We start from the raw sequence: 19831 nt of genomic DNA on the forward strand, positions 1-19831 counted from the left end.
CATAATGCGGAGGCGCAATATCCTGTTGAAACCATACACTTTCATCAAAACCTCCAGGATTAATTCTACTGGGAAATAAATAAATTAAAGTAGGTGCGAGATACCCCGTTAAAGACTGATGTTATGCGACTCGTTTCAATTACCTTTGAAAAGTAGGGTCCAATAATTGTTAGCCCACATATTTACCTTTTGCAGGTATTGTGTATGAAGCTGTTATATTTACAAAAAATCCGATGGCGTCATCACCTTTATGTGTATCACTCTGTGTAATTAAATTTGGTTGTAAAATGTAGATCATTAAAATTAAAAATCGACGTGTTTTAGATTTTTTTCAAAAGACTTTTAGTTTAGGAAATATCCCATTTATTTAATACATTACGGACACACTGTATATCAGTGTGTATCAGTGGTATCAAAAATAAATAGAAAAAATATTAGAGTATTAGCTAAAATATTGACAAGCTCGTTAAGGAAAGCTCGGCTCGTTTCCAATTCAGCTCGGCTCGGCTCGAAAAAAATTTGGCTTGGCTCGAAGCTCGGCTCGCAAGAAACAAACAGGCTTGAGCTCGAAGCTCGGCTCGTCAAACGAGCCGAGCCTCGAGCCGAGCCGAGCTAAGCTCGAGCTTGTGTCCATCCCTACACACGAGCGGCAGTGGCAAGCCACTGTCTCCAGCCACTGTCTCCGATCCTCCCACTGTGACGTCCATTCCAAAATCATTCGGGCTACAAAATGGCCTGTTTCAGCCTTCACCCACTTTGTGGATCCACAGAGTAGCCCTGCAGAGTGGTTCGGTTGTTTTAAACTTTAGTGAAAGCCTAGGTACGCATTCTATTATCTTTCAAGTGGAAATTTGGCCACTAATTGTCGAATGAACTAATAAAGAGAAACTGCAGGGGTAAATCTATAAGAATTATATTTGATAGTCAGGCGGCATTAAAGGCACCGGAATCGAATCGGATTGACTCCAGTTAATTTGGAGCTGTCTTCAGAATCTGATTCAGATCAGAAAAAGTAACAAACTAAGTTTACTCTGGGTGTCTTGCCATACTGGTATTGAAGGGAACACAAAAGCTGACATACCTTCTATGGGAGGGTAAAAGAAACATTCATAGCCCCAGAACCTATCGTTAGCATAGCAAGAAGCACCGACAAAAGAACAATGTAGGACTGGATGGAACGGGTGAAACACTGGTACAAAAATGGGCCTCAAACAATCGACGGCATACATGAACCTTCGAAGACGAGGTCCAAAGATCTACTAGAATGAATAGGAATGATCGGATAAGTATCGCAGGTCTCCTAACAGTATACTGTTGCCACAAGGGAAACATGAACAAAATCGAACTGACAGAAAGTGAGAATTGCAGATTCTGTCAATCTGATGATGAGACGGCGGAACAAGTTCTGTGTAACTATCGAGGGTTGGATAGTATAAGGCTTAATACATTTGAGTATTATCAACTCGAGCACTACAACTTTATAGAAGTGTCACGTAAGGCCATAATCGACTTTGTTAAAAAGGCTGGTCTAAAGGAGCAACTTTAACCTAGCTAGAGATAAGCCACAATAGACCTCTTAGGTCCAGTTAAAGGGTGGTTAAGCGCCAACTCATATTGAGTGTAACCTAAACTAATTATTATATGGTCTTTAGTATGATAACTGTTCCAAATTGATATTAGATAAAAACTGATTAAGATGTCATTTTATCTAATTCCTCTTGTAGAGTCAATTTTGTATATCTTTGTCTTCCATTAATTGTTGTTTTTTAGTCATGTTTAATTATTAACAACGTTTAATTTTACTTTCAATTTAGTAAAATATTAATTATATCTTTGAACAACTCATTATTTATTTGTTGTCTCAACTAACTCAATTGCTTTGACAAAGTAGCTCAAAACCGCCAAATGAACGATCGGCTCAATTACTTATTTTTTTCATCAATTTTGGTCGATTTTGGTTTTATAATAACGCAAATGAACTTGGCAAACATAAACACGAAATTTAACTAATTCTAGAAAATTATATATTACATTGTAAGTGGTGTAAATTCATTATTACTAAAATCGTCTACTTTACATAAAAAATGCAACACGAAGATTTATATTTCTAAATAAACGTGTTCTCATACTACATAGTATTTTGTTTTTTTTGTGAAGAGATATCTACAGTGATCTACAAGTGATAAATCTTTTTTATGATAAAGCTGTGTTTCCCCTGAAAACGGTTATGTTAATCATTAAAACTGAATTGTTAGTATTTTTATACCGAAAATTCACACCGAGACAGGAGTACCTACCTATCGTAAAAATTATAGGAAAAATTAAAGAAAGAGTTCACTGCTTGTATTTATTACTCTATTTTAGTTGAGGGTCATCAGTCATCATTTTGAGTTCTATGCTTTATAGTTTAATTTTTTTGTGGTTAATAAATAATATTTATTACGACAAATAAAATGTTTGACAGCAGGTCTGGTATCATCATAATCATCATCATCACGTAGCGCTACAACCCTGGGTGGGTCCTGGCTGACTGTACAACTTTCTTCCAATTTGTTCGGTCTTCCATCAACCTAGGGTCAAATGGGATGTTCATTTTTCGGAGATCTGCTTGGATGTTATCTCTCCATCTCATTCTGGGACGAAGTGGTCTTTTGCCTGTAGGAATCTCCTCCCATACCAGTTTTACAAGTCTTTCGTTATGAAATCTGTGCACGTGGCCTGCGCATCTTAGTCGCTGTGATTTAATTTCTAGGTCTGGTATACAGAACTTAAAACTTTAAACTTTTGTTGCAATCGTCTCTATGGTCCGGTAAATTTTTTGGCTCGATCGTGATGAAGGTATCAATCGTCGTTCGACAAAATTGGACTACGAGAGGGAATCGTTTTATAACTTTAAAATGTTTGCACCCCTGAATCATGATTTACAATGTATAAAATTTGTAAATGATCATATGTGATTTACAATGCTTACACATTTTAAATCATGATTCAGGAGTGCCCTTTGTAACAGTTAACGTGCCTCGGTTTGTTTATTTTTACTGCAGCTTGAGTGTGAATGTAGAGTAAGAATTCCTAATCAGAGCACAAACCAAAACTATTCAGTAATAGTGAAGAAAAAAATCAAATGAATGATTAATTAATTAATTAATGATAATTAAATTAAGAGTTTGATGTGCTTTAAGGCCGACTCATTAAGAAACATCCATGAAGAGTAATCGTTCTAGTAATGACAATATTCAATGTAACATTAGGATCCTTCCTGAACCAGTAGAAAGTTGACCAGCTTACCATTATCTGGAAGTCTGGAAAATCTCGTAACAAAAAAAACTTCATGCAGATCCATTTTCCTGCTACCTTTTCTTGGAAAGCTCTTATAACTGCTTCTGACCTAATCTAATAGTATAATAGAAGAAAACTATCTGATGCTTAATTAAAAATTGGGTTTCAGAAAAAAGCATGTCACCATCGAGCAGACATTTTATACAGGGTGTTTCTAAATAAGTATGAACAATTTTAAGGGGTAATTCTATATGAAAAACTAATGCCAGTTTTCTTAATAAACATATGTCTGAAAATACTTCTTTTCTGAGGTACGGGGTGTTGAAATTTTTCTTTCAAACTGCCAATTTATTTATTTCCCTAAAACCGGTGGAACTATGAAAATAAAATTTGGTGGGTTTCAAGAGGTAGTTACTAGGCCCTTTTTGACATATAAATAAGAATTTTGTATTCATCATTGGCGCGCATTCGGGTAATGGTCTCAATTTTTTTAAGAAAAAAATAGTACGCCACTGAGATAATTCAAATTAAATATTATTTTTGAATTTCTCTCCTAATTTATGATAAAAACCCTCTCTTGTCTTATTTTCATATGGTGCACCGTTTTTATGTAAAAAAAAATAAACATCTTAACGCGTATTTTTCATTTCAATGCATTATCAAGATCTATCTAATACAATAATACTAAACTAGAAAAATAATAGCAAATAACACTAATAATATTTAAACCAGGCTCAAAGCTACAACAAATGTTCAAAATGACCTCTTTCAGAGGTGACAGAAGAATTTTATATTCATCATTGGCGCGCCTACAGGTAATGATCTGAATTATTTGAATGAAAATAATAGTACGCCACTAAGATACTTCACATTAAAAATTATTAATTATTTTTGAATTCCTCGTTTAATTTAAGACAAAAAATCTTTCTTGTCTTTTTTTCACATGAGGCGTCGTTTTTATACAAACAAATAACACATCAAAAATCACTCCAAAAAACCACTATGCTGGAATTCTACATTAAAAAAATTTGTTTTACTGCAGAGGTATGGATAGATAACAATAAAAATCAAATTGATAAAAGCAGTAATACTACATACTACTGTTACGGTACTATTAAAAGCATCAGTAATAATATATATCACGTATCACGAGGATACGCAACAATGATACGGTACTCGGATATACAAAAACTATACACATCTTAAATATATAACCAAATATAAAAACATAACTATTGGTCTAATTTAGACACAATTTCCATTTTATCCCAAGTAGGGTAAAGGCACCAGTTGTTGGCCATGTGCTAGTTATTGGCCTACTAATATGTTTTAATTATAATTAGGAAAATGTTGGTATTTTGTTAATTCTAACCACTTTTTTAAGTTTGGCAACATGTCTCCTAGAGTATGAAATATCTAGTTTCAAGGTAACCATTACATTTTAGTCAGTATTCGATGTTGAACGAGACACTGTTCTGTGCCGCTAGTTTACAACCGAAATTTTGTTATTTACCTAGAGAAACTTGTGTTGGTCGGTAAGTACTATATACTGCAATTCACTTTCTACTTTATGTTTTATGTTTTTGTGAGAATATAGTGTATGTCCTGCTCCAAACTGCATAACGAATATAACGTTATTTATTCAAATAACGTAAATTTTAAGGTGGCCAACTACTAATGCATGAAATTATCAATGTATCAGTTATTGGCCTAGATGGCCAATAACTGAAACATCAGATTTTGTAAGAATCTAGTGATTGACATATTGTTAATAACTAGTGTTTTATGTGTGGCCAATAACTAGTTATTTTAAATTGTTTTAGAAAATATGCCAAAACGATCTAAAACTGAAAACAATTATAAAAAAAAGTATTCCGAAGACGATGTTAAAAAAGCGTTAGAGTTAATTAAAAATGGTATGAGTGAGCGAGAAGCCTCAAGAATTTTTAATATTCCCAGAGCCACCATAAGTTACCGGAAAAGTGAAGAATTTCATAACAAGGTAACGCATGGACCAGATCCATTTCTTTCGAAGGATGAAGAGGAACAACTGAAACGCTGGATTTTTCATTGTCAAAATAGAGGATTTGCTGTTCGTGTTGACGACATTAAGGACTCCGTTAAATCATTTTTAGAGAGTTACCCTAGAGTTAATCCATTTGTTGAAAATAGACCAGGTAGAACATGGCTATCAGCATTTCTAAAGCGCAATCCCAACATTTCGCTAAGGACTTCAGGAGGAGTGACATCAGCAAGTTCAAACATTAACCAAAGAGATATTACCAAATGGTTTGACAACATAAAATCGTATCTAGATAAAAAAGGAATTTTAGACGTTCTTCAAGACCCAACAAGAATCTATAATGGTGACGAGACATGTTTTTAATTATGTCCCAAAATTAAAAAGGTTTTGGCTATGAAGGGTTCCAGAAACGTCTATGAAATTGAACATAACCCAAAGGTTAACTTAACAGTTATGTTCACATTTTCTGCAATAGGCAATAGTTTACCTCCTATAATAATTTATCCCTATAAAAGATTGCCAAATGATATATTAAGTGCTGTGCCGAATTCGTGGGGTATTGGTTTAACAGAAAATGGTTGGATGGACAACAAAAACTTTTATGAATATAAAACCCATTCATTATTTTATGAATATATTGGAAATATATTTAACCCTTATTTAGATCGAAATAATATTACACGTCCGGTGATACTTTTTGTTGATGGGCATAAAACCCATTTAACTGTACAGACAAGTCAACTTTGTACAGATTTGAAAATTATTTTAGTAGCTTTATATCCTAATGCCACGAGATTAATGCAACCAGCGGATGTGGCTGCCTTTAAGCATCTAAAAACTTTTTGGAACAAAGCTGTGCTTCAGTTTAGGAGAGACAACCCCCAAAAAGTGTTAACGAAAGTACAGTTTGCCTCTGTTTTAAAATCTGCTATAGATAGGTTAAATCCAGATGTTATCAGAAGTGGGTTTAGGGCATGCGGTATATTTCCTAGGAATTCTTCTGCTCTTGACTATTCAAAATGTCTTGGGAAAGAATTTGAAACTGAAGATAATCTGGATGAGCACAATGATTTACCAACACTTATTGATCCAAATACAACAATTTCTTATAAACAATTTTGTGAAATAGTTGGCAATGGCAAAATTAAACAGCTATGTCGAAATAATTGTAAAACTCAATCTGATGATTACCAAATATTGAAACAAATCTTTTCAGCATTTACAGAAAAATCCTCGGTAGAAATATCTACAAAGGACGAACAAGAAAAAATTTTAGACGAAGAAGTAAAATTTTTAGACATACATAATAATAGATGATACTGAAATTGTAAACATTCCTGAAATGGAGAACGAAACCTTGATAGTACCCGAGAATGAAATTTTCAACATGCAAGGAATAGAAGAATATACAAATCAAGCCGAATCAAGTGTGACGAAAACGGTTAAAGATCGAAAAACCAAAAAACCCGAGAAATCACTAAACATTTCTGAAAATATATCTGTAAATGCTACAAGTAAATCTATTACGACTTACTTAATATGGCCAGATACTCTAGCACGAAAAGGAAAAAAGCAAACTCAAAAGCTTCCATTTGTTCTAACTTCATCAGATAGAAGAAAAACAGAAAAAGAAATAATGGAAAAAAAATTAGAAGAGGAGCGTAAAAAGGAACAGAGGAAACTTGAGAGAAAGGAAAAACTAAGTATTAAAGAAAATCAAAAGAAAATAAAAAGCTCTAATAATAAAAAACCCAAAAAATTAGCTAAAACTTTTAATAAGTCTGAAGAGAAAAGTAGACAACCCATAGAAATGACCTCAACAAAATTAAAAAAGGGTGTAAAAGTTCACTTTCCTATTGAAAAATATCCAGAAAAGACAAAACAAGCATTGAAAGTGTTTTCTCCTCTAAACCAGGAAAGTAGAAGTAACAATACTGCGGTTTTTGAGCCACCACTACCTGAATTTGTCAAAGTTCCTACACCAGAATTTCATTCTCACACAAAATCATCAAGCTCTGTAAATAACCAAGATAATACTGACATTTTCAAGCATTCACCTACAACAGAAGCGAATTTGAGATTATCTCCGAAAATATTTCTCGCCCACACTAAATCTCCAAGCCCTGAGAAAAAAATTTTACCCACACGGAAATTATTTGATGATAATACAAATCAGTCCTCAACAAAAATTACAATTTTGTCTGATAATTTATTATCAAATATTCCTTCACACTTCGAAAATCGAAACTTGGTATCAAACGTTCTTCCGCGTTTTAAAAATACAAACATGGTGTCAAACATTCCATCACATTTTAAAAATAAAAAAGTCTCTAAAGGTGTGTGTTATCTATGTGTACTAAATATTACAGAGTGTAAGGAAGGCATTAGATGCCAAATGTGTCTTAGAACATATCATGTAACTTGCATAACAAGATTCTATGGCGACACAAATCAAGTGTATGTTTGCGAATCTTGTCAGAATAAAAAATAAAAGTTTACTTTGACATATCGTTTTTTTTTGTGTCCACACTCATCACAAAATCCTTGCTTACCCAAACACCTACCTATCTACTTATTTTAACTTAAGAATTATTTGGTAACATATCACTTTAAAAAATGATGGCCAATCACTAACACATATGGTGTCAATAACTAGATCAGGGTGGCCAATAACTAGTTCATTTGCACGTTTATAAAAGAACATATATAAAATATTTTCAGACATGAAAGATTAACATAATAAAATTTTGCAATATGTAGAAATAATAATAAAATTCCATGATGTTAAAAATAGTTATAATAGGCCACAGTGACAAAACATTTCATAGATACATCGACGTGCTCTCCTTAAGAGGCCAATAACTGGTGCTTTTACCCTATCTAATTATTTTTAAACAAATTAGGTTAGAAACAAAACAGTATTATATTTGAGACTGCACTGTTATAACTAAACAGAAATAATATTTAGCAAGTGCTTTATTATGTTATACTGTTAAATATTGAAATTTGTTTCTACTTACACTGTATCTAGATTGTCCAATTGTCAGAGGCCAAGAAGATGCAGTTGCTGAGAAATGGTTTTTGGACGTCCAACCAACAGCACTTTCAAACGGAACGTCGCCAATATGTCCCTGCAAAAAACATTTTGGAATTAGTGTTTGAAAGCACTCAATTTTAAACATTGCGACCGTTACTTGATAGAATTTCATCTTATCTCAAAATAAAACACTGAAAACTTTTGTTGTTTAAATTTCCACAAAATATATTACAATGTATTATTACTACAGCTGTTTATATTCTAGCTTAAGAAATTAATGATAGCTTAAGGTCTTTGTTTTAAATATGGAAAATTTGAAATTGGTCATTAAAAGAATGATTAGCATCTAGAAGGTGAAGTGCGTACGTAAAATACTTTTTCTCTTTTTCTAGTATTGAAAGCCATTTGTGTTTTGCTATACATTTTTTGAAGGGTGTACCAGTTTGACCGATATAAGTTTTTGGGCAGTAACCACATGTAAGTTTATAAACACCAGTGTGTAGGTGCTTTTTCTTTTGGCCCTTGCTGTTCTTAATATATTTGCTTGTTAATAAGTTGTTGGTTGTTCTGAAAGCTGATGTTATTCCTTTCTTTTTTATGTGTTTGGCTATTTTTGTTAATATCCTGCCTGTATATGCAATCGAGCAGAAGGTACTGAGATTTTTCCTGGCAATGGAAAGACTGTAACGAGCCGGCCCTGTGCTTCTCCGATCCAGCCGTTAAACGAAGACCTTGAAGAATCGAATGTTCATTCGATTCACATCGAAGAGACTGCGCGCCAGAAGACCCAAGCGGGAGATACCGACGCGTACCTGGTCTCTGCGAAAATAGACTGAATTGTTGTTACATTTTATTATTATTGCATTACTATTGTAGTAACTACCTATACTGTTTGTTCATGTTTTGCTAATCACGGAATAAATGTGGTGTGAACCGAAAGTTAGTGCATTTTCACCATAAGTCCTTATCTCCCGCCATTGCTTCATATCCACCGTGTGACCATAATTTATCACTAGAACCCCTTAAGCCCTTCCAAGCTGGCCCCCAACTCGTGGCTGTGATAATTGGACATTTGCGGTGTGCGTATTTTGCGGTCCGGTTTTAAGGACATAACCTCCAAAGTGAGTGCATGGTGCTTCGAAAATCGCAGACTCAAAAGGTAGGATCTTTTCGATTTTCAATACCGATTATCAATCAACCAAAACCGATTGCGATCGTTAATCGATTATAAATTCAACTGGTAGTATTGGTTGCCTCCTTAATAGTTCAACGATATTTTTCGTAGAAAGTTTTACTGATTGCCTATCGTTGCCAGATCGTGGTCTGAAATTAACTAATTTTGGGTTTTCTGATTTCAATTTCAATTCAAAGTAAAAAGTTTTCAACAATTTTAAAATATTCTGTTTTTATTTCACTTTTCTTTGAGAAATTGCATGGTAGTTTTGGCATTTATTCAATAAAATACCTGTATTTTGTATTTGAATTTATACTTTAGGTTTTGAAAGTTATTATTTATTTTTTACAACATGCCACGTAGACGTACTAGTGATGCACAGGTCAGCTCGGTCTCTGAAAATATGATTGCAATGTCAAACGTTCAATTTACTACCTTAATTCAAGAATTGCGAAGTTCGACATTGGGAACTAACGAAGAACTTTTGACCCGACTACGTGAGAGTTCGGCTACTCCTACAATGTCACAAATGACGGGAAATTTCGTAAAGTGCACAGCTCGTTTCGATGTAGAAGCGTTTCTGGATAATATTCTTACGTTCAAGGAATGTACACATGTGAGCGATGACAATGCACTACGTGGATTGTCCATGTTACTTAATGGTACTGCCGCAACTTGGTGGCAGGGGATAAAAGCCTCGACTTTAACCTGGGCCAATGCAGTGCAAGCATTAAAGGATTCTTTCTCCAAAAAGCTACCGCCATATTTAATTTTTCGAGAGATATTCGCGCGCGAACAAAACACAGATGAACAGACCGAATTGTTCGTTTGCAATGTACGAGCATTACTTGCACAGTTACCGTACACTCTGTCAGAAGAAGCTGAATTAGATATGGTGTACGGATTACTGCAACGGAAGATAAGAAAAAGACTTCCGCGTAATAGATTCAAACATTTCAACATTTGCTAAAAGAAACAAGAGATATTGAAGCTTCGTTGTTAGAATCTAAGTTAAGTAGCGATAACGAACAAACGAAGTCACATCCCGTGAGGATGCAAGAACCGAATCAAGTAAAATCTAAGGTTAGACCCAAGTGCACGTTCTGCAAAAATTTCGGCCACCTTTAGGCCGATTGCCGAAAATATGAGAAACAGTCTCTTTCTAGCAATTCCAAAGAAAACAAAGCAAATGTGGCATCCAAACCTTCTTCTACAGATTCACGGGCTCCGACAATTTATTGTTATGGCTGTAATACGCCAGGTTTCATCCGTTCTAACTGTCCTACTTGCAAAAATACCGCACGTGCGTCAACCTCAACACAAAATGTTGCCTCCTTAGAACTTCTTATGGCAGATACAGATTCTAATAATCTGAGACCCCTTCTTCCTAGATCGATCCTAGGCTTACAAGGATGTGCATATGTCGATACCGGTGCTAAATGTAGCATCGCGGGTTGAAGGTTATATAATCATCTAATCGATGTTAATGTTCCTTATAGTATCAAGGATACAACTATGGTCCTTGCGGATGGCGAGTCGCGCATCGTGTGTGCTCATGTATTTGAATGCCCTGTCATTCTGCTGGACAAGGATATTCCAACAACTTTTGTTGCTATTCCGGAACATTCGTCTGCCAAAACCCTTCTTGGTGTAGATTTTATCACCAATGCAAATCTGATTATAAATGTTCCTCAGATGAAGTTTGCCTTCACTTCTTCTCCTCATGTCCAGTACGACTTTGTGAAAGAAGCTGTCTCTTTGACTACTTGTGTGAATTTACTCGAAGTGTATTTGCACGAGGATGAGGGCACACAACTGGGTGATGCGGAACGAAAGCAGTTACAAACAGTTATTGACGAAAATAGGGATGTTTCGAAGAGAAAAATGAGCCCACTCCTTATGCAGAGCATTGTATAAATTTAACAAGCGATACGCCTATAGCTGTGCCATCATACCGGGTGACACCTCAAAAGTCACAGATCTTACGATCCGAAGTTGACTCCCTGCTAGATAGGGGCATAATAGAGGGATGTGATTCCGCCGTATTGGTTGCTAAGAAGGATGCCAGCTCTTATGCCTTAGGAGCATGTCTACTCCAGGGGGAGGGGATAGACGAAAGGCCTGTAGAATATGCCAGTAGACTACTGACCTCTGCTGAAAGAAATTATAGCACCACAGAAAGAGAGGCTCTTGCTATAATTTATGCGGTAAACAAATTCAGAGGGTATATTGAAAATTCACCTGTAATAATCAAAACTGATCATCAACCTTTGCGTTGGCTCATGACATTACGATCTCCAACAGGACGATTGGCAAGATGGGCGCTGGAATTGCAGAGTTATGACCTCAGGATAGAGTACATCCCTGGGAGAACAAATAGTATTGCAGACATGCTATCCCGCACCCCATGCGAGGACCCTAGTGTATGTGATGTATGTACTATAGCTATTGATGTACCAACAGCAGGTAATCAACAACTCCGAGACGAGCAACTTAGGGACCCAGACCTAAAGAAGATCATCGATTGCTTCGAAGCCGATGATTCAGAGATAGTCGATCTGAACAGATTTACTGATCGAGGTTACATCATGAACCAAGGCGTTCTGTATCGCTTCAATCAAGATGCTGATTCTGACGAAGCGCAGCTAGTGCTTCCTCGATCTAATATTAGTACGATTCTAAGGGAATGTCACGACGATCCCTTAGCTGGTCTTATGGTATTGAAAGAACCATACAGAGAATTACTGGTCGTTATTACTGGACCACTATCCGAAAAGATGTAACAAATCACATAAGAAAATGTGTCGAGTGTCAAAAATTCAAACCCAGTAATCTAAAACCAGCAGGACTAGTGCAAACCCCAGTACTAGCCCAACCTTTCGAATGTTTGGCCATGGACTTGGTAGGCCCACTACCTGAAACGGAACGAGGTAAAAACTGGATCTTCGCAGTAGAAGATACCGCTACCAAGTGGATGGAACTGTTCGCGCTAAGAAGTGCAACAGCCGAAAAATGTGCTAAGACACTTATTAATGAAATATTTTTTCGCTACGGTACTCCGAAACGAGTAGTAAGTGATAACGGATCGCAATTCGTAGGTAGAGTCATGCAACAAGTGACTTATTGTTTAGGCATCCATCAGACTCTGACTCCTGTGTATCACCCGTCGTCTAATCCGGAAGAAAGAAAAATAGAGACCTTAAGGTTCAACTTTCTATACTAGTTCAGGATGACCATACTCGCTGGGACGATAAGTTGTCGGTTTTCTATGAACAGTGTCCCGAGTTCGGCTACCGGATATTCACCCGCGTACCTGTGCTTTGCGCGTGAACTCAGAACCCCTATGGACGTACATAAGGACTTGCGTGCCGTGGTAAATTGTGAAACGGTAGTGCCCGAGATAACTCCGTACTTACGACGACATGTTGATGCATTACTACGTGCGAGAGAAACAAACGAACTGGTGAAGGACTCAAGTAAACGATTTGCTGATATGCGTCTCCGCGAGACAGAACATTACGAGAAAGGCGATAAAGTGCTTGTACAGACTCACTTTCTAAGCAAAGCAAACGCCGGTTACACTTCTAAGTTTGCCCCGCGTCGCGACGGCCCGTAGATAATCCTTTCCCAACCTTCTCCTACAGCTTATGAAATTGCATCTCCAGATCAGCCTAATATATCTTTAGGTAAATACCACATTTCAGCACTGCAACGCTTCATCGATGACGATGGTGTTACCAACACCGTCCCCATTCGTCCCATCCGGAGGAGAGGACGCCCGAGTTTGGCAGCAGTTTCTGCCCCAGCGACTGACAATGCTGTAGTTCCAGATACCGTTGAATCTGAATCGCACATATGTGATGTGCAACCCACGAGCGACGAAAATACTAATCCGTTGCCGATTTTGGCATCTTCCGATGCCCTAGAGAGTGCTAGCCAGCACCAACTCATGCCTTCGTCCAGACCAGCTCGTCGAAGACGTCCGCCTCGCCGTTTTAGAGACGAGGAAGAGTTCAACCTGATCTTGGACCGCCACACGAGACGTAGCGGCGATACAAAGGGGGAGGATGTAACGAGCCGGCCCTGTGCTTCTCTGATCCAGCCGTTAAACGAAGACCTTGAAGAATCGAATGTTCATTCGATTGACATCGAAGAGACTGCGCGCCAGAAGACCCAAGCGGAAGATACCGACGCGTACCTGGTCTCTGCGAAAATAGACTGAATTGTTGTTACATTTTATTATTATTGCATTACTATTGTAGTAACTACCTATACTGTTTGTTCATGTTTTGCTAATCACGGAATAAATGTGGTGTGAACCGAAAGTTAGTGCATTTTCACCATAAGTCCTTATCTCCCGCCATTGCTCCATATCCACCGTGTGACCATAATTTATCACTAGAACCCCTTAACCCCTTACAAGACTAATTTCAGTGCTAATTTTAAACCAAAAACTGCATAAGGTAAATGCAGAACGGCCCAGGAATTAGTATTTCCACCATCAGAGAAACAACAGTACCTACCTTCTGCTTGAATACACATATAGGTAAAATGTTAGCAAAAATAGCCAACATATAAAAAACAGAAATAATACCAGTCTTCATAACAAACAACAACTTAGGCAAATATATTAAGAAAAGCAAAAGACAAAAGAAAATAAAAAGGTTATAAATAAAAAGGTAAAACACCTCGTAAGAGACTTTCGTGCTATGAACCCTAGAATGTGTATCCTAAGACTAAGGGGAACTTTTTTTAACTATAGCATTTTAAATGTGCATGCCCCTACAGAGGAAAAGAAGACGATGCCAAAGAAAAATTCTATGAAGACCTAGAAGCTGCATACCATTCATGCCCAAAGAATGACATCAAAATTATTTATGGTGATCTCAACGCAAAAATAGGAAAAGAGCCACAATACCTACCAACTATAGGTAAGCACAGCCTCCATGAAGTATTATCCAATGACAATGGGATCAGACTAATAAATCTAGCAACTTCTCTTAACATGGTCATTGCCAGCACATGCTTCCAGCGAAAAATATTCATAAGGGAACGTGGAGATCTCCAGATGGGGTTACAGTAAACATGATCGATCATGTTATTATTGACTCACTCAGACGTAATAAACGTATGCAGCAGACGAGGGGCAAATGCAGATTCAGATCACTACCTAGTGGAAAGTAGAATAAGAGCCATAATCTCAAACATTAAAAAAGAAAAGGGATCCAAAATTGAAAAATATGAAATAAAAAACTTAGCGGACAACAGCAAAAGGGCCAAATAAAAAGAATATATTAAAGGAAGGCTAGAAAACAGACAAAAGCACGAGGATATAAACAGAAAATGGGAAGCGTATAAAAACAGCACACAAGACGCTGACGAAGAGACCTTGGGTCTACAAAATAAGGTCAAATCAACTGAAGGGAAGTGGTTCGATGAAGAGTGTCGTAACATAACAGAGAGAAAAAATAATGCATATCAACGACTACAACAACGACATAGAACAAGACAGGCAGATGAGGAATATAGAATACTAAGGAGGAAAGAGTAGACAATACACCGCAGAAAGGAAAGAGAACACATATAGAAAGGACTCCAAGAAATTGAAGAATTATATAAACCAACAGAAACCAGAAAATTTTACCAAGAACTTAACAAATGCAGAAAAGAATTTAAATCAAGAACAATGATGTGCAGAGACAAAGAAGGAGATATAGTAACTCAACAGAGTGAAATACTGCAAAGATAGACTGAATTATTCAAAGAAAAGTTTGAACAAAACGGAGATCTACTATGCGATGAAATTATACTGGATCAAACAGATCCAAGAGAAACAACCCCCCTTCAGTAGCTGAAATGCAAGAAGCAGTTACCAGACTGAAAAACAACAAGTCACCTGGATTGGACAACATTAGCGCAGAATTAATAAAAGAAGGCGGAGACTCCCTATTGAATGCGATACACGAACTTATAGTGAACATATAGAATAATAAACAACTGCCACAAGACTGGAATACCGGAGTAATCATTCCACTACATAAAAAGGGAGATAAACTTCAACGTAAAAACTACCGGGCAATAACGCTACTGACTGTGGCATATAAAATACTGTCAAATATTGTGTATGAGCGATTGAGACCATATGCGGAACAAATAGTTGGGGGATATCAATGTGGTTTCTGCAGGCAGAAGTCCACAATAGATCAGATCTTCGTTTTGAGACAAATCTTGGAAAAGACTAGTGAATTTAATATAGAAACACATCATCTCTTCATTGGCTTTGGGAGTGCCTATGATAGTGTCCATCGAGAATTTCTGATCAACGCCCTGAAAGAGTTTAATATTCCAACTCATCTCATTGATAGTAAAAGAAACACTTAAAGTACAAAGCAGGGTTCGAATTCAAAACGCACTAAGAGAGACAATCCATGTTAGAACAGAACAAGCCTACGACAGGGAGATGCCCTATCCTGTATTCTATTCAACATCACATTAGACAAAATAATTAGAGAGTCAATTACCAGAGGAACAATAATAACAAAAAGTGTACAAATATTGGCATTTGCAGATGATGTTGATAATATCATAGCTAGAAGCAAAAGAAAAATGATAGAAGCATTTACTGCTATAGAACGAGCGGCACAAAACAGTGGCCTAAATATTAATGAAATAAAAACCAAATACATGAAGGCCAGCAAATCGACAGGCCAAATAAACCTACAGAATCTGACAATAGGAGACTATAACATCGAAAGCGTAAAAATTTTGACATATCTAGGTTCACTAGTTACCGCAGATAACAATGTCAGCGAAGAAGTTAAGAGAAGAATAAATATTGCTAATAAAACATATAATGGACTCATTAAACATCTAAGATCTAACAACATCACGAGAAAAATAAAATGCAAAATATACAAATCCCTGATAAAACTGGTCCTTATATATGGATCAGAGGCATGGACACTGTCGAAAAGCGATGAGAACTTATTAGGTACGTTTGAACTAAAAATTCTTAGACACATATATAAGGGGGTGAAAGAAAATGACGTATGGCGCAGAAGATATAATTTTGAAATATACGCAGCATACAACGAACCCGACGTCATAACATCCATAAAGATCGGACGTCTGCGCTGGATGGGCCATGTTGAACGAATTTTGGAGACCGAAACACCAAAACATATAATGAAGCAAACACCAGTAGGGAGAAGGTCAAAGGGAAGACCCAAACTTAGATACATGGAACAAGTGGAACAAGATCTGAAAACACTTGAGATTACCCACTGGAAGAACAAAGCAAGGAACAGAACAGAATGGCGGAAAATCCTAGAACAAGCCAGGACCCAAAAAGGGTTGTCGAGCTACTGATGATGATGATGAAAAGACAAAAGAAACAGCACCAACACACACAGTAGTGTATACAAACTTACATACAGTCGGAAAAATGAAAGAATACCCATGAACGAACATATAAAACACGCTGTATTTTCCTGTCACTGTGTCACAAAGAAAGTTGCCCAGCGCAAGTACATGTAATAACAATCATTACATATACTTGCACTGGCCAATTTTTTGTGTGACACAGTGACAGGAAAATACAGCGTGTTTTATATGTTCATTCATGGGTATTCTTATATTTTTCCTACTGTATGTGGTAACTTCCCAAAAAATTACATCGGTCAAACTGGCAGAATCTTTAATAAACATATAGCAGAACACACAAGGGCTTTCAATAATAGAAACACAGATTTTACGTATGTCTGTGTTACACTCAAACTCCGAATTCGGACAATGTCCGAAATTTTTACTCACTTCGCGGTGTGGACAACGTAAATTACCCACATCGCGGAGTGAGAATATTATTCGGACATTTGCCGAAGCGAAATACCCAGAACTGTTGTGGCTAAAGGAAAGTACTCAATTGCCGAAATAAACACGTTCACCGGAGGTTGAGCAAAACCATAATACACATAACCCGACGTGGGCAATTTATTTTACCCACGTCGGGTTGTGGGTATTTGTAATTGGCACAAACGCAGAAAAGTCTCTAAACACAACCATAACCTACACTAATTCCATAATAACAAGCAAAATTAAATTAAATTTTCCTTGAAATTCCATTTATTTTAATTAAAAAAACTAAACAGTAAAATACAACAAGTACCTTATTATTGAAAATGAAAAAAATTTAATGTTTTTATACATAATATACGTCTTTTATATGAGTCTTTTTCATACATGTACCATTTTCAATGTTTATTACTATTACAGTTCTTTTCAGAAAATATTCACTTACTTGTTAGCACAAGGAGTGCTATCGTGACATTTATAATTGCATTTTATGTTTGATTTTACACATCTGCAAGATTTGCCCGAACAGTGATTCTTCTTGCATCCTAATCTGATGAAACTTTGTTTGGACCCGGATCATATCATTGCTTCTATACGGACATTGAGCTGTTCATCAGGTACATCGATGTTATTAATAAATTTATTAAAAGATACCTGGAACTGGTTTCTAGCAAACTGTTTGTCAAGAACTCCATGCTCTGTACCAAGAGTATAGGAATATTTGTTTTTATTTATTACAAAAGCCATTACATTTCTTGGAGCTAGTCGGCCCTGGTTAATATCAGGAATGTTGCCCACCGAAACTGGGGTTAATTTTCTTTCAGTAAGCTTAACATTTTGGGCTGCCTACATCCTTTTAATGCAGTTATACAGTTTTCTCGTGTTGTGTCTAAAGAGTACACAAAAGTAAGTCTAAATCTTTGTAATTTGAAACTTCATCATGGATGTGCTGACCACATTCAAAACAGCTGTTTGCTTTATCACAGTCAATATCGCAGAGTGTTAGTTATCACTGGACACTGTTTTTTTTTCTACGTGTTTATTGTTTTCTAGAGTCCTTGACAAAATCTCCAAAGCATCTTCATCCACAGCATCTACACTCAGATGCAAAAAAATCGATCCACTAAAAATTTGGTCATATTTGAAGTTTCGAATTTCCTAAACCTGTTGTTGGATTTAAGTGATTTTTTTACCTCGTTATAGCCTTATTCATTGACAATATCGCTGTAATAATATTGTTGCTAGACAGTCAAACTGTCATTGTATACCGGGTGTACGAATCAAACTGTGCCTTTTTCTCAAAGTTCGCACCACCCTGTGGACTATTCTAGCATTTATAAAATACTGAAATTAAAGCGTAACTATAGCCCCAGGTTTTCTTAACATTTTGTCTTTCGATTCATTAGCTTGTATTGGATAATGAAAAAGTTAGGTACTTTAACGACTGGCCATGCTCGTCATCAGCACAGGGTGTTTCTAAATAAGTGTGACAAACTTTAGGGGGTAATTTTGCATGAGAAAATAATCACAATTTGCTTTATAATCATAATGTCCGCAAACGCTTCGATTCCGAGATACGGGATGTTCAATATTTTTTTTACAAACTGACGATTTATTTATTGCTTTAAAACCAGTTGAGATATGCAAATAAAATTTGGTGGGTTTTAAGACGTAGTTATTTCACATTTTTTGACATACAATTAAGAATTTTATATTCACCATTGGCGCGCAAACGGGTATTATGACCCATAATATTATCCGTACGCACGCCAATGGTGAATATAAAATTCTTAATTGTATGTTAAAAAATGTGCAATAACTACGTCTTAAAACGCACCAAATTTGATTTGAATATCTCAACTGGTTTTAAAGCAATAAATAAATTGTCAGTGTGTAAAAAAATATTGAACATCCCGTATCTCGGAAACAAAGCGTTTGCGGACATATGATTATTAAGCAAACTGTCATTATTTTCATGTGTAAAATTACCCCTTAAAGTTTGCCGCACTTATTTCAAAAAAACCCTGTACTGATGACGACCATGGAAAGTTGTTAAAGTACCAAATTTTTTTATTATCGAACATAAGCGAATGAATCGAGAGACAAAATGTTAAGAAAACCTGAGGCTATAGTTAGGTTTTAATTTCAGTATTCTATAAGTGCTAGAATAGTCCACAAGGTGATGCAAACTTTGAGAAAAAAACACAGTTTGATTCGTACACTCAGTATACAATGACAGTTTGACTGTCTAGCAACAATATTATTACAGCAATATTGTCAATGAATAAGGCTATAACGTGGTAAAGAAATCACTTAAATCGAACAACAGGGTTAGGAATTTCGAAACTTCAAAAATGACCAAATTTTTAGTGGATCGATTTTTTTGCATCGCAGTGTATTTCTTCGTTATCTTGTTCATTAAAACTTCTTTCAAGCTTAGAGAACTCTTCTTCTAGTTCTTCCTCAG

At 36.2% G+C, this 19831-nt stretch overlaps 1 protein-coding gene across 1 annotated transcript in view; it reads right to left on the bottom strand.

Moving 5' to 3' along the window:
* LOC114333324 (forkhead box protein P1) overlaps positions 1-19831 on the bottom strand; it is a 1033408-nt gene that overhangs the window by 792183 nt on the left and 221394 nt on the right. Inside the window, exon 2 of the mRNA XM_050641264.1 lies at positions 8323-8433. Coding sequence (XP_050497221.1) covers positions 8323-8433 — 111 coding nt within the window. The remainder of the gene's footprint in view (positions 1-8322; positions 8434-19831) is intronic.

Source organism: Diabrotica virgifera, chromosome 10, assembly GCF_917563875.1.
Source record: "Diabrotica virgifera virgifera chromosome 10, PGI_DIABVI_V3a".
Lineage (NCBI taxonomy): Eukaryota > Metazoa > Arthropoda > Insecta > Coleoptera > Chrysomelidae > Diabrotica > Diabrotica virgifera.